The 16,842-nt window shown below is 34.4% G+C and overlaps 1 protein-coding gene and 1 pseudogene across 1 annotated transcript; one reads left to right on the forward strand and one right to left on the reverse strand.

The window, feature by feature from the left end:
* Positions 1–5,930: 5,930 nt before the first annotated feature.
* On the reverse strand, positions 5,931–10,338 carry LOC147403256 (ribosomal RNA small subunit methyltransferase-like). The gene is made up of 3 exons (XM_086438771.1): positions 10,142–10,338; positions 7,753–8,063; positions 5,931–6,891 (listed from the first exon to the last, which is right to left on the reverse strand). Exons 2-3 carry the CDS (start codon positions 8,059–8,061, stop codon positions 6,157–6,159), a joined length of 1,044 nt encoding a protein of 347 aa, XP_086294897.1. The 5' UTR covers positions 8,062–8,063; positions 10,142–10,338; the 3' UTR covers positions 5,931–6,156.
* A 1,850-nt stretch (positions 10,339–12,188) lies between these two features.
* Positions 12,189–13,875, forward strand: LOC147403257 (large ribosomal subunit protein eL32z pseudogene; annotated as a pseudogene).
* Positions 13,876–16,842: the final 2,967 nt, after the last annotated feature.

Raw genomic sequence — 16,842 nt, forward strand, 5'->3', positions numbered from 1 at the left:
GAAATATTAACACCGTAGAGGTTTTGAAGGAGGTATCTCATCTGAAAGGCTGAAGATGATGAGCCTTCTAGAAGAAATAAATAAATTAAGGTTTCTGGCAAGAGGGTTGAAAATAAGGGTATTATAGGAGATATTTCATGATTTTGTAGAAAATAATCCAATTAAAATCATATTTTGATCAGACATCATGAATATAGTTGGATTTTAATACATGATCCAATCAATTAATTGACATTTATTAATAAAATTGGGGTTTTTTAATTTCTTGGGATTCAATTGAATGATCAATGAAGTCAACAAATATTAACTGATTTAGTGAAGATCAATCTCAAGCTCAACGTGTTAACTGCTCTTGATATCAATTCCCTCTTCTCGGCCTAGATTATGATTTTTTTATTTTTTATAATCGGGTATTCTGTAGACAATAGACCGGACTCATATATGGGATTTGCCCACTCCATAGACCATCTTGTTGTCCTAGGACTAGTCCTGGGCATGGTTTCAAAACTCGTCCGAGATTGAGACGTCTCGGTATCAAGCATGGTCAAGACGGATAGACAAGTCAATTTTTCGAACAAGATATTAAATCTCATGTTCATTTTTCATTTTTCATTTTTTTGAATGAGACGTCTCAATGGTATTAGAAAACTCGTTTGAGATGACTCAACATTTAACATGGACGAGACGCGAAAGCGAGTTTTAAAACCATGGGCTTAGGGCACGTGCTATGCCCACACATCAACACACTAGATAAGTGAGGGTGTGCCCTCACAGATGGCCCTTGAGGAATTAATGTTCGTACTAGATATTAAACTCACAATCTATGGGCATTAACCGCTTATCGATTCGAAATTGCCATTGATCCAACTCCTCAGGGATTAGATTATGATTTTTTATCATGTAGGTCTGGCTGTCCCTCTCTGTATATGGTATTGAGGTTTCAAAATCAAAATGACAAACTTAGACAAATTCAACATTAATTATTAATTTTGATGTATAGCTTCCTCAATGATGGCTATAGACTTAGTCACATATATATCAAATGAGAACTTACTAACATTATATTAGCCATGTATCATTGACCATCTCAATCAAAATAAGCCATACAAATAACAATCATACATAAAATAAATGTTCACATTATCTAAAGAATTGTATAAATCTCAATGGTCAAAAAGAATATAATTCTAATGAAAATTCTTTATTAAATATAAAGAGGACTCTATCAAGGCAATATTTACAAGTATTTTGATCATTTTTTTTTTTTTATCATTCTCTTCAGAAGACTTCAGTAAATGGTCTATCATTAATTTGCAAAATTGGGGGTATCTCAAAGAGACACAAAAACCTAGAGGGGTGTGTCAAAATTATACCATTTTTGGTCCTCACTTATACCATTTTTTAACCACAAATGGTTCAACTGTTTCTTTAGATAAAAAACAAGGTTTCAAACAGTACAAATCAAGAAAAAAAAATGAGGAACTTTACGTCTCCATAGTCTTTAAGAAGAATATTTTTTTCATATTTGAACATTTAAAAGAAAAAAAGAGAATCGTCTATCTTAATGGTTTAAAAATTTTCCTTAAAAATCAAACATTTTGAATAGGAAAATATAAATATATATGAACTTAAGGAAATTTTAATAGAAAATTATTGTGAGGTCCATAAAGGGAGGATGGGTAAGATAGATAAGAACATTTTCTCCTTTGAGTGTTAGACAGAGATCTAAATGTGAAAAGTATTATAGTGGGAAGAATTGAATTTTTAAAACTTTCCAATTTAAACAACTCAAAAAGTCAAGAAGACAACTGTTTGTAGTAAGGATGAATTATCTACTTGTTTACTTCTCTATGGTGTTTTTCTTAGTGAGAGAAGGAAGTGGACCCAACCCAAAAATTAAGATTTTTATTTTTACTTTTATTGTTTGTTGGATTGTGGCATGGGGTTTCTTCATCTAAATCAAATCCGTCATTCATGCCTAAGCATTACGTTTGCTCCATTTATCAAACAAGAACAGCTGCCAGCCTTATCTCATATATGGTCACCATTCTTATCTTTATAATTCTTCCCATCACATCCAATAGATTAGTTAGATATCATCTTCTCATTTTGTTTTAGCTAAAATGTTACTTTCTTTCAAATTAATTTTTGGATCGCAAATGTATCGTGATTTGTGAAGCCTGATAGTATTGGTTAATGAGGAGGTATTGTAAATCAAACAACACCTTCATAGTGAAAGGGTATAATCCTTAATTAGATTTCTTGGAATATTTATATTTATCGTTTTTTGGTACAAGCATGTAATTTGTAATTGTGAGTTTTCTCTTCATAGTGAAATCGGTGTGATCTGTAAGCATACTTCAATCTTGAGAGAATCACGTAAAATATTTATTTTTTTATGTGATATTTTTCGATTCATTTTTTTGTTTCGATTGTATTTATTTTCTTAACACAATGATCACATAGGCCTTGGCAAGCTTCTAGCCTTACAAATTTTAAAATGTATATATTATCACTCAGACTTTGCCTCTATTTATTATGCAAATGGTAAGCTCACACTTTCATAGACTTTTCCATTCTCATCGAGGGGCACTTTGAAAGTGGATATCTAATTTGCTTTCTTTTTTCCGTATCATACATTGAACCAAACATTTTACTTCAATGAGTATCCTTTTTTGAATTTTTTTTTACTATACATCATGTAACACACGTAATCGAATTATAGTAGATTTTAAGAAGATCATCCACTGATCTGAATATTGTCGTCCAAAATGAAGTTTTAAATGGGAGTGTCATTATCCACAAAATAATTTAGAAAACAATGCATTGCGAATTAAATAGAATCTTTAAGACAATGTCCAATATCTTAACATAATAATATTTTAGAGCTGTCATTGCCACACCAATTCCTTCTAAATCACCAGAGAACTGGACACAATTGGTGGGCCGTTCATAAGAGTTGGTGTGGCAATAGCAATTATCTAATATTTCAACTTTAGCTCAAGCCATTGAAAGAAAAATGAGTCATGCTAATATTTCTTGCCAGGTGGCATACTCAAGCATACTCAAATGACTCCATGACGTGACAAGTTTGGGTATCGTAGATTTAAACGCCTCGGGATGCATGATTGCACTTCCCCATTAAAAAAGTGTATCCCGAGGTGTTCAGTCGGTTTAGATCCACGGTTCCCAAACTGAGTCATTTGAGTATGGCACGACTCAAGAAAAATATGGCATTCTTTTGTTGATCCACTAACTGTATGGATATGGTCCATCCACACAAAAGATCTGTTTGATTGGTGATGTGAATCCATTGATGAAAGCATTGTCTTCAAAATGATTTCTAATCATTAGATTTAAATTCTTTTTCAAGAGGTTACATGTAAGTGGATACGAGTTATAAAACACTATGATATGAAGAGTGCGTCCACGAAAAATGCCATTTGCCATAAAATGGGGTGCCACCCAACCATGTTTAGGAACGGGACACCTTACTGGAACCCTACTCTTCGCAAATTACTTTAGGTTGGCCACTTGAGTTATTTGGTCCATTTAATGGTTTTCTTTATTCGCTCAAGTCTAATATGATAGGGCCTTAGACGAAACTACTAATAAAAATTTTAAAAAACTAAATATACTTGATTGAAAAAAAAAAATTTGTTTTGAGAGGCAAAGCTTTATTAAAAATTGTGATCGAGAGACGACCAGCAACAAAGCAAAACAAAGCCACTACACTAGGCCGATGGGCTGAATCCATCTTTAGGTCAATTCCGAGCATAGTAATTAGTTTGAGATAGATCTTGGATTGGGGCATAAAAAAAAGGGAGTGGATTCTTTGTTGCACAACTTCTCTGTAGACCTTTGTGGCACGACCCAACAGTTGGAAGATTGCCACGTCAACGAGATACCTAAAGCCCACTGATTGAAATTAGAAGTTCATTGACCATCCATTTTAAAAACTTTGAATCTTGCCTAAAAATATTATATATATTTTTTTCATTGTAAATGTTTAAATCAAATCTTGACCATGAACTCTGCAAACCTAAGTTGTTACGCTACTAAGGATGGACTCCCAAAAATATATATATATATATATATATATATGCCCTACTTAGGGGCATTCCAAATAGTCACCAAAACTTTGACAGACATGATATCTATATCATCTTAATGAGTAGCGTTCAATGGCCAACAGTTTGGCAAACATTTTGGCAAACACATTTTTCAAAACATGGGTTAGAGGTCTTGGAATGGGCTGATTTTTGGTGAGGATGATCTCTATGGTGAGGAGATCATCATCACCAAAAATCAGCCCATTCCAAAACTTCTAACCTCATCAAAAATGGTTTACAAAAAATGGACGGTTCACGATTTTTCAACTTGTAAAATGGGGCTAGAAGTTTTGGAATGAGCTGATTTTTGGTGAGGATGATCTCCTCACCGTAGAGATCATCCTCACCAAAAATCAGCCCATTCCAAGACCTCTAACCCATGTTTTGAAAAAGTGTTTGCCAAAATGTTTGCCAAACTGTTGGCCACGGATAGGGACCCCATCTTAATTTGTACCGGTTTCATGTCAAATAATTTGATAATATTTTAATTTTTTTTTCTCTTTTTACATTTATATATTGTCACCTTCTTTGATAATATCCCTGCTGTGAGACTCGTTTTAGTAAAAATAGAAATGAAGGTGTTTAAGTAAATTTACCTTTATTTTTTCAAAAGTAAATCAGTTGCAGGGGCAGGAGCTAAATAATTGTCTGGAGCATACTGTTGCTTCGAGATCGAGGAGCAACATCATATGGAACCCTTTTTATTAGTAGGGGAGGGAGCCTGACGGAACGTGACTACACTACATGAAACTAAAGTTCTCCACTACACCTAACAAGTCTTCGGCCCCCCCCGGGCCTACGTTTGCTTGGTAACCTAGGCCTGAAGCGACTAGCTTTTTCAAAAGTAATTTTTTTTCTTTAAAAAACTTGGAAGTTTTAACTTTCAATTTATACTTTGAATTAATTGTAAAAAATACGAGTGTAATTTAGACACATACCCATCCCCCTGATCACGGTCTTTTACTAAAGATTGACACACAAAAAACAAAAACAAAACAAAAAAAAATTCAGAGAAATCCACCATTTTCAACCTCTTTAATCTATAACTATATATATATATTTTTTATTATTTTACATTAAAACCCATAGTATTCAGTCTTACATTTAAAATAAAATCTTATTGATTTGAAGAATAAATAATATAAGCCACGAAGGACAAGGGGCATTTTGTCATCACACCCAAAAGTTAATATGAAGGATTTTTATTTGTGTTGACGGAGTATTAGTAATGGATTGAAGTCGAGGGTATTTTGATCACTATAAGTTTTTTTTTTTTTTTATGGAAGATCATGGTTCTAAATTCATCTGATCTTGACTCAAACGTGTCATCCCAGTCTCAAAGACAAATAGTCCAATGTAGACGGATCCACCCATTCTAGATACAAGTTGACACGTCCCATTTTTGAAATATTAGCTGAACTAATAAAAACTTTCAATTGGATTTTATATATATTTTTTATGTAAAATAACTACTATTTTATGCTATCAGTATGAATTAGAGTAACAAATTCCAATCCAAGTAAAAGAGGGTAAAGGAAGCTAGAGAACTAAGAAAGTAATAAAATTTAGGGATCTTCGGCAATGTTACCGACGGATAGAGATCACCATTATCCCCCAAAACTCAAATTTCTGGCCAATTTTCTTCTTTCTTTCTCCACAAAATCTTCGTAGTCCATTACTTGTCAGTTTGGTTAGATGTGGAGTTACATAAGTGAATAGTAGATGCAAGAAAAAACCCAAAACTACTCTTTATTCATAAAAAAAAATATCAATCAGAGGGTTCAACATAATACCTTAAGGAAACTACGCACCAGGGGATGTGTTGAAATTTGAAAATAAACTAAAGATCGCCATTCATAAATCATGGGGATCAAAATTCAATTACAGTGGACATAGTGAAAAATAAAAAGTAGCAAAATTTCCTCAATTGATTCGACAGTCCTCCAAACAAACTACTCTTAAAGAACATGCAAGAAAACAAAATTGCACATATATAGTAAATAAACAGGAAATCGCACGATTTGAAATTCGTTAGTCATCAAGTTTACGAGAAGTGTATACCAACCTTGTTGAACAAAGAGAGTAGGTACAAGAAATCCACTTGAGTGAGCTTAGAAGATCTCTTCTCCTCAAAATCTCCTTGCTTCAATACACCCAAAATCTTTTCCTTGAAATCAGACCTGTCCCCTCCTACATCACCATCCTCCACCTCCATCTCCTCATCATCAATCTCCATGCTCGGATCCTCATTGGTATCAGCCAAAGCAGCAACGTCCACAGTCATCTCTGTCTCCCCCGATGGTCCATTCTGAGAGAGTTGCAATGCTTGGAGTGTCTTGTAGTTCTTCTCCAACAAAGAAAGAACGGATTTTTGTCTGAAGATCGAACCTAGTGTTTTATTCTTCCGATTGAAACATAAACGGATCAAACCATCCCACTCCTTGAAATTTACGGTTGGAACCGGTTTTCTTGGCTCAATGCGAACAACAGAGGAGTCTACTTTAGGTGGGGGGCGGAAATTGTTTTTTCCCACTTTTAGGAGATGAGAAATACGGGCCAAAAGTTGGGTGTTCACTGAAAGGCGACAATAGAGATTGTCACCGGGTTGCGCAACAAGTCTCATAGCGAATTCCTTTTGGAACATTATGACGGCACACCTGAAAGCAGGTCGGTGTGACAATAATTTAAAGGTGAGAGGAGAAGAGATTTGATAGGGAATGTTTGCCACACAGATATCGAAGTAGGGAAGTTCACACTTGAGCACATCTCCTTGGATAACCTGTATACATGCAAAAGGTTAAAAAAAAAAAGGAGCCAGCTTTGATTAATTTTCACAATCACGTTCTATTCAATTGTAGAATAAATGACACAACTAAACATACAGAAACCACATTGACATCTCAGACTGGGATCACCCTTCAACTGAGGCAACTTTGGTCAATTCAAACCCGACCATGCTTCAACGACAAATTTATCTGATTATTTATCATTAGAAACAATGCTTAAGCCCTTTGTCGAAATTAGTGACATGGTGGCACCCTTCCACTGAGGCAACTTTGGTCAATTTCAAAGACAAATTTATCTGACTATATATCTTTAGAAACAATACTTATGCCCTGTGTCGAAATTAGTGATATGGTGGCCATTAGGTATTTTGGAAATTGGGGCAAACAAATGGTAGGGATCAGTAGATTTTTCCCAACACATCAAGCATTATCGAAAACATTATTTTTATGATTTCTGATTTTTTTTTTTATTCATAAGCCTTCCCTGAATAAATCGAACAAACTTGCAGATAATTGCCAAATCTGAACATAATTACCATGGTTAGGATCAAGTAACAACAAAGCCTTATCTCAAAGATTTTGGGTCGGCTAATTCCTCCATTCCACTCTGAGAAAACTATGGAAAATAAATTCAAGATTTCAAGAACAATTAACAACAATACATGACGGAAAAAAAAACATTTTTTTTGGTTGAAAAAAAAACATTTTTTTTGGTCGAAAAAAAAACATTTTTTTTGGTCGAAAAAAATTAATTTCGAAGCACAAAGACCAATTAAACATGCGAAAGGGGAATTAAAACCAGTCATCTTAAATTTAACACCAACATAGCAAAAATAAAAATAAAAAATCCTAACCTTCAATCGATTGGAGAAAGGAGTTCCTTGAAACCGTCGTTGCAACTCAAGAACCATACGAGGATCCAATTCGACAGCGATAACCATTTTTCCAACTTCAAGGAGCTTCTTTGTGAGATTTCCAGTACCAGGACCGATTTCGAGGATTATATCTGTGCTCTTGATTCCTGATTTCTGAACAATTGTGTCTACCAAAAGAGGGTTCTTGAGGATGTGCTGGCCTTTGGATTTGTGGAAAGATATGCCACCCTGATAGTGATTGGCCGCAACACGAGATGGTTTCTCTTTCCTAATCTTCCCTCCTGCCATTACTGAAGCACAAAAGCTTTGAATTAGGATTTCTCAGATAGGGCTTTGAATTCGGGTTTCTCAGATAGGGATTTTTGCAAGTAAGAGGGGAAGCAGTTTGAATCTTTGAGGGAAATTAGGGGCCCCTGTAGATGCAGGAGCCAGAAGTACTTAAAACACAAGTACTGTCAAAGTACTTTTTGAAGTACTGTCTAAAGTAGCTGGAAACGTATTGTGCATTTAGATGCAGGTTCTAAGAAGTACTTCTGACAAAGTTTTGTGTTTGGGAACTATTCTGGATTATGTTAAAATGACCAAAATGCCCTTATATGTATTAGTTATTGTTTTTAACATTATAACTCAGCAAATTATGCTCCAAAAAAATAAAAGTTACTATTTTTATTCATAAAAACATTATACTATCATTTTAAACTCAAAATATTTTTTTTAAATAAAAAAAATTCGACAAAACCTCCCCTAAATAATGGACATATGAAAAATAAAACCCGTATAAAAACATGACAGATATCATATAATAAAACATGTATGATGTATCATCATACATAAAACTATATAAATAAAATTTTTGCATCCATAATTGATCATTGCCTACTGTATGTCGTGGTCATATTCTAGTAAGAATAACATATTTCATATTACATACAATTACCTAATAAAAAACATTACAATTATCAAAGACAACAAAACCAATATCATCATAAATTGTAATATATTACATCCTATTGATGCATATAAGACACAGTCCTGTTCCCAAAGATTGGTTTTTGTCTTTTTCTCCGCATACTTATTATTGTCATAATCAATCTTCTCGACTTCATCAAACTATGTGAAACTATTTTTATGATCCTGTAAAAGGAAAAAATATATACATTTTATTTAAAATATGTAATATCATATTTATGACTAATGCAAATTATTCATTACATTCTGTGATAGACACCTATAGAATTGTCTACCTTTGTTACTTTTAGCTCAAGTCGGCCTTACCCAAAAGTTCGAACACAAAAACTTTGGAATGATGATAAATTTTGGGATCCAACTCAAAATCATTTGGCAATTGAGTGGAAAGGTCTAGGAGCTTACAATGAGTGTCCGATGTGGGACTAAACTCAACACACTCCCGCGCGTGTGGGCCGGACTGGGCCAAAGCATGCGGAGGTATGAACTGGGTGACATGGAGGAGAGAAAGGCCGCTTTGATACCATGATAAATTTGAGGGTCCAACTCAAAACTAATTGGCAATGAGTGGAGAGGCCAGGGAGCTTATAAGGAGAAAGACACGGCAATGTGTGTCCGATGTAAGACTAAACTCAACAACTTGTATTACATACTCTTGAGATTGTTTAACTCTATGGATTTGGGAGATTGTTTAACTTGTATTATGTGACTGCCGCATAGGCAGCAAGAACGAAAAGCTAATTAAATCCATAATACTATGCAATAGATGACACATTTACACATTTACATAGGCTAAAGGCATGTAACAATCATGTTTGTCGAACGAGACCATTTGTTAGGACTTTCCTCTCTTCTGTCTACATATATGTTGGTACATTTCAACATATGACACGGTCTTCTTCGCACCATAATTAATGAACTAGTACATAGAAATTTTTGGACAATCTTCTATCGGTTTTAATTCCTATCAGAATCATTTTGGAAAAAAACAAAAGAAGAACCCAACTACCATCGTCAAGGCAGATGTTGCAATCGAACCAACCATTAAACAAATAAAAAAAAGAACCCAAATTTTCACACCAAACAAAACAAATTCACAACAAATAATTAAACAAATCTCATAACCCTATCGAAGCAACGAATTTCTGTTGTTTGTCGTGAATGTTTATGGGTTTTCGGCCTAAAATATTTTCAAGTAACAACATAACCCTATCGAAGCATCGAATTTCTGTTGTTTATCATGAATGTTTATGGTTTTTAGGCCTAAAATATTAAAACAAATAAACCAACAGATTCATAATCATAAAATCCCTAACCTATTCTTGCATTAACCAACCGATTCTTACAAGAATCAATATGAGGAGAGAAGAGAAAATCGCATGAAAAGTTCCGATCGACCTACCTATGAGGAGAGGACCAAATCGCCGCCACAATCGTCGGAGAACTCGCCGCCGTAGTCGCCCGAGGGAGGAGATACCTTCGGAGGGAGAGAGATCTTCTCTTGAGGCCTCCAATCGAAGGTTCTGTCGAGGGTTCCAAACGAGAGAGACTCTCTCTCTCTCTCTGTTTCTGTTTTGAGATTTGGGTAAAAAAAACACGATAGGGTTTTTTATTTTATTTTATTTTGATAAATAGCGTAGGGTTTTTTAAACTTGAGGGTAATATTGGAAACCCCTAATAAAAAATGACGGTAAAAATTCGTAGTTTGTAGTCCTCCCTCTGTATATGTATAGTAACTGATTTACTATACTATCTCACGGCACAGATATTTTGCAATTTTTCGAAATATTCACGAATTAGTAAATAGTAATACAAGAGAACTTCTATTTCCACACCAGCTTTTACTCAAAGCATCCAAGATGGGTTGATTCTTACTTATCATATAATTATAATTAAGGTGCTAAGGAAGAGATCATTCATTCACTTCCATTGTCACACCAACTTTTGCATAGATCATCTCTAAATGCATATTAATTCTTGAGTTTTTACCCAAAACGTGAGCAATTTTAGCAAAAGTTCCATTTCTAGTATACTGCTCATTTTAATTCTCAAAATATGTATTCTAATTTAAAGTGACGACCTCACTGACAAAAAAAAGTGACAAGCTTGCTAGTAAATTTAGAGAATAAATATCATGGATTTTAAAGTGTCAATCTCACTGATAACTTTAAAGATAAGTATTCTTATTTTTCAATGACGAGATCTCTTGTCATTATTTATTAACGAGATTGTCACTTTAAATTAGAATACCTATCAACGAACTCGCTTGAAAATATGTTTTGGAAATTAAAATAAATAATGTACCGTACTCAAAATTTTATCATATTTAACACGCGAAATGGTAGTTTTCCCTTAATTCGTTATGGGCATCTTATGATTGGAGTGCTTTAAAGGAAAATATTGATATGGCAATAGAAGTATAAATTTGTTCAGAATATTTCATCCATGGCCATGGTTTATAAACTTGCCCAAGGAGAGTCATCATTCATTGAGACTGGAGATGGACTATTCAATATTTTGAAAGTTTATAAAATTTCGACCTAGTCAGCATGATTTTTTTTTTCTAACAATAATTAATTAATTTTTTTAATAATTTAAATATATATATATAATATCTTATTTTATCACTCTAATAAATCGTCTTAGTGGTGTATAAATTTGTTCGATGACATGGACTGATAAGAGGCTTCCACGTGGCTACCAAGGTATGAAAATGATGAGTTAGTTAAGACATGTATTGTATCATTAGTTAATAAATCCACTCAACCAAGGAATAATTTTAGTCGAGACACCCACATGTCAATTCTTTTGATTGTCTTGAAAATGATAGCCAAAGTGACTCGTGGTAAGACAAGAGCGCTCGACTAGGGGTAGCTAATTGATCCTTTCATTAAGGAAAGTTTATAAAGATAACAAGTGAACCAAATTGAATCCCAACAAAAGATTTCCAATGCTCTTAGGCTTCTAATGCTAGTAACAAATCCATTTAACAAGTGATTGCTATTAGAAAAGGGTCGGGATCTAGTAACGCATGAGAAAACACACGATCCTTGCCATTTAAACAAAAAATCCAATGGTTAGGATTCATACAAATCAATAAACACACGTCACATGGATACTTATCCCAAGGATAACACTCAATAGTTGGAATTTTAGGTTTACATGGTATGGATCATGTGTTTTTTCCATAGGTCACTCTTCATGAGAATGAAATCCAACCCAGTAGAAAAAATCCAAGTACAACACAAAATTAAAGAAGATAGAATGGAGAGACCCTAATTCAATTGGGATACGGAAATATTTGCAAGATTATTATGGTGAAAGAAATAATCAATTGTAGATGGACTTTTAGAGTCTATAAATAATAGATTCAACACACAAGTAAATGACTTCTTCGATTCGTTTTCCAGTTCATAATTCTTTTAATTTTTAGTTAACTTGGACATCACATGGTCTTGATCTTGGAAAACCTTTTCGAGTTTGCTACTTTTTGGAGGAATAAGGTGAGAGATTTTTACCAAGATTCAAGTTTGGGGGTGAGGCAAATCTTTTTGCCTACAGTCTTAAATTAGAAGAGTTTATAATTTTTTTAAATTTAAATAACTAAATAATCACAAATTGATTTAAGTAGTCTACCTCAACCTAAATTAGATGACTCGAATGAGTCGACTCGACATACTAATAGATGAGATGAGACGAGAACCATGGTTTTAAAACTCGTTTGAGACTAAGATGACTTGTCTGATTCGTCTAGGTATCGTCAAGGACGAGACAGATAGACAAGTCATCTCAGATTTGTAGTATCATACGAGACAAAAAGATGACTTGGATTTTTATTATTCTTCACTTGTACCCCTTTCACTCCTTTATATACTTGTAAAAGACTAATTCTTGTATCAGTTGAGTGCCCTAGATTCCAGTAAAATTGACTGAGTGGTGTCCGGGTAGGGAATAGGCATAGGCTTATAAGGGGAAAGATGTCCTGCTCCATCAGGATTTTTCCCTTGGCATTCCATTTCAGAACAAGCCTGGCCTGTTCTACATTTTTGTAGCTCTTTTCACATTGATGAGAATAGCTATCCCTCTATTATATCTCTTGAATACATAAATAACTTCAAAATTAACTAGTATTCAATTGCTCGAGTCAATCAGTTTCTAACGTTGAAGTTAGTAGTCTTAAGAATTCGGGGATTTATTTTTAAGGATTCTGTATACACGTGGGACAATGTCATCACTCTTAGTTTGGTAATATGGGGTGGGGGTGTTCTAATTATTTTCTGTAGTATTCATTGTGCTTCAGGTAGGTTTCCTCAACCTCATGTTTCTCGCCATTGTTTAATTTAGTAGTTGCACTCGCACTAATTAAAAAAAGAGAGAGAGGGAGGGAGGGAGGGTCCATCTTTGTCTTCTTTTATTGTATTACACTTTCATTGTGGGGTGGGCCAAGTAGCTCTAAGCTCAAGTTGTAAGCTTCGAGTTAGGTAGATAAAGATTTTTCTTGTAGAACGCTTCATTGGGCCTATGGAGCAATTGATTAATAGGCAATACATAAGAATAGGTTGTGGGATCAAGTTTAGCGTACCCATAAAAAAAAATTATATATATTTGAGTTTTTAAACTAATCAGGAGAAACTATTCTGGGAGAACTGCAAGTTTACACTTATCTCCTTGTGCTGGTTTTCCTCTTTTTAGTACACCATCAAACTATTTGACCTCTGATCTGAAAGTATGTAACTATGACAGACAAACTGGCGTAGGCCAAAGGGTATTGATTCTCGTGTGAGGAGGAAGTTCAAAGGATGCACTCTGATGCCCAACATTGGCTATGCCTCAGACAAGAAGACACGGCATTACCTCCCCAGTGGCTTCAAGAAATTTTTGGTGCACAATGTCAAAGAGCTGGAACTGTTGATGATGCACAACAGGTACTCTTCCGAATATCCTTTTCAGTAAAACGATATTTTCAGAAACCCATCCCATGCTAACTTTTGATAAAACATATTAAGGACATATTGTGCGGAAATCGCACACAATGTTTCCACTCAGAAGAGGAAGGAAATTGTTGAGCGTGCAGCACAGCTGGATGTTGTTGTTACCAACAAACTGGCCAGGTTGCGCCGTCAGGAGGATGAGTGAACTGGAGTCTAATTCTACTTCTTGTTCCTGTCGACACCAGACTTACTCTTTATTCAGTAGGGCCAGCACTTTGGATGAGTATTTCGGTGAAATTTGTTTTTAGATTATATCTTATTTTTAAAAACTCAAATGGTACTCAGTACTAGTTTCTGGTCTGCTGAGTGGTTGAATTTAGGTATTGTTATGCGACCAATATAGGCAGTTCAGTTGACATTTTTTAAAGAATAATGCTGAAGTGACCTCAGGCAGAAACCTCATATCGCACTTCTTGACGTGAAAGTGTTTGGGAACCACAGATGCTTTTCATCGAGATGATGTGAGGTACCAGCTTGAGGTCACTCCAGCACGACTCTTTTTTAAAAGGTTGCATAGCATGGGTAATGGATTGACTTTATTCGTCGTCATGACCGTTGGTGGGCTGAGTGGTTGTTAAATTTATGCATTTTGGTGTAACCAGTATAGGCAGTTCAGTTGACATTTATTTTTAATGGAGCGTAGCATGGGCAGTCAATTGTCTTTATTCATGGTCATGAGTCATGACCCATGATAGTCTTGCTTTACTCATGGTCGAATAACTCTCTCTTGGCAGACCAAATCTTTATGAAATATTGACTATTGCTTCGAACCAAGTATACGCAAAAGGATGTTTAATGGACTGTGTTGTCTTATGGTTCATATTTTCTTACCACCATTGATATTAATTTCATCATGATCATTAATTCTGGACTCCTTCAGTGATGCAAACATATTACCCACAATTCTTCATGGATTAGGCTCCTGTACAACTAAAGCTATATCACAACTCTTCACGCGTCAAGCTCTTGTACGACCAAAGCTATATGACATGAATCTAACGCTTAACACACAATGTTTGTGTGTGCTCGAGTTAATTCTTTGATGTAGACCAATTCCCAATGATTCCTACGAGTTCCCTTTGACTACCTAGCTAAGAAACTCATTTTGAGAAGAAAAAAAATACAAGTAGTGATTTAAGAGGAAAACTTGTGTGATGAGTCATGAAGCGTTGAAAGATTTGATTGTCGAGGATCGACAAGTCAAATTTTTAAAATTTGACATCTGATAGATCTTTCCAAATTACCCAAAACGCATATATTATTGTGGTGAGAACGCTTAACATGCAATTTCTGATGTAGACCAATACCCCAATGAGTCTTACGAGTTCCCTTTTAACTCCCCAAGGCACTCGTTTGGAAAGAAGAAAAAAAATTACAAGTGATTTAAGAGGAAAACTAGTGTGATTAATCATCAAGCCTCAAAGATTCAGCTATCAAGGTTCGACAAGTCAAAATTTTAAAGCTTGACATTGGATAGATCTTTTTAAATTACCCGAAATACATATATTATTGTGGTGAAATGCAAACTTGGATCCAACGTTACAACTAAGTCTTCGAAATTGGGAGTACATTGTTATCTATTCGCCGTTCACTCTCACAAATCACTCAAAATAGATTGAAAGTAACATCTAAAAATCCGAAATTATAAGTATATCCTTTTCCATTCGTCGTTCATTATCACAAATTGTTGAAATGGATCAATGCAATTAAAAGCTCAGATTACTAAGTTACAAGAGGTTATAGAAATGGTATTTTGAGTATTTTAAAATTTGTCATGAGGAGCATCTTAGAAAGAAAGATTTTAATAACTTGATTATTAAGCTACCACCCAAAAGTTAGGTGGGATTTAGCAACAAGTCCCTATGACAGGGGCATTAAGTAATTTCCCAAAAAAATTAACTACAAATGTCCACAAAATATTTTGCATTTGAAATTGCCCTTACAGCCTGTCGAAGAGGAGAACAAATTCCAACAGAATGGCCCCTTCATTATCAAGGTGCCTCCTGACTTTAATTTAGCACTCATGATCTTCTCAATAAATTAATAACACCTTTGACACATGGGAATTCTAGAGCATCCAAAAAGATCATATTCATGCCAAACTCCTAATCCACAATCCACATGATTTGGACATATATACAAATGAGAAACACTTTACATACTAACTTAGTAAGATTTCAAATCTTATTAAGAGTCATTCAGCTCAAATGCATCACCAAATTGGCAATCCAGCAATTCAAACCTCTAGATTTCATGAAAAAACTCAAATCCAAAAAATCAAAAAAATGGCTTGATCCAAGATTTTGAAAATGACTATTGGTGAACTCCCAAATTTAAAATTAAAATCAAATGGAGAAAAATAATATGTTTCTTCAAAGTTCTTAAAATTTTGTCCTCTAAATCTCTTTCGCAGTTGATCATGTTTTTGAATTTCACAAGGTGAGCTCAACAACCCTTAGTGAGATTTGAAATCTTACTAGATTAGTAAGGATAGACTTAATGCAAAAATATCAAATAGACTCTCAGCTCTCAGATATAATAAATAATAATAAAATAATTAAGTCTTATTGGCACTAGTCCTTCTCCCAAGGTTTATCCAAGTAATATTCTCTTGGCCCACCTCAGCCTCGACTCTAAACGACAAACAAGCCTCATGACCTAAACGGTCAAGTCTTATCATAGAAATACATTTTTAATGTATTTATCCTCAGGATTAGACATCCACTTTGATATTTATTTATTTTTAACATTTTGGTGTTTATTTATTTTTACCAAAATCGTAGTACAATAACAACGGGGATTGTACGATAAAAATTGGGATTGTACTTCTTCAGCCTTGTACGAACCTCAAGTAATGGACAATTTCTTTTTTTTTTTTAATGATCGGTGTTCGGATCGTAAACCCGATTAACAAGGCGAAGAAACTAATCTCTTAAAACACCATATCTAACACAAATCCTCATAATATATGCAATACCCATCACTAATTACACATATTAGACAAGACAAGATAAATCCCTATGAGAATTCATTTTAATGAGTATCGTTTTGGAAAATTTAAAAGTGATATGAAGGTAAATTCATTTGATGTCCATGCAACAGAGACCCATTT

The sequence above is a fragment of the Akebia trifoliata genome, chromosome 4, assembly GCF_017979445.1.
Source record: "Akebia trifoliata isolate Shusen 1 chromosome 4, ASM1797944v1, whole genome shotgun sequence".
Taxonomy (NCBI): Eukaryota; Viridiplantae; Streptophyta; class Magnoliopsida; order Ranunculales; family Lardizabalaceae; genus Akebia; species Akebia trifoliata.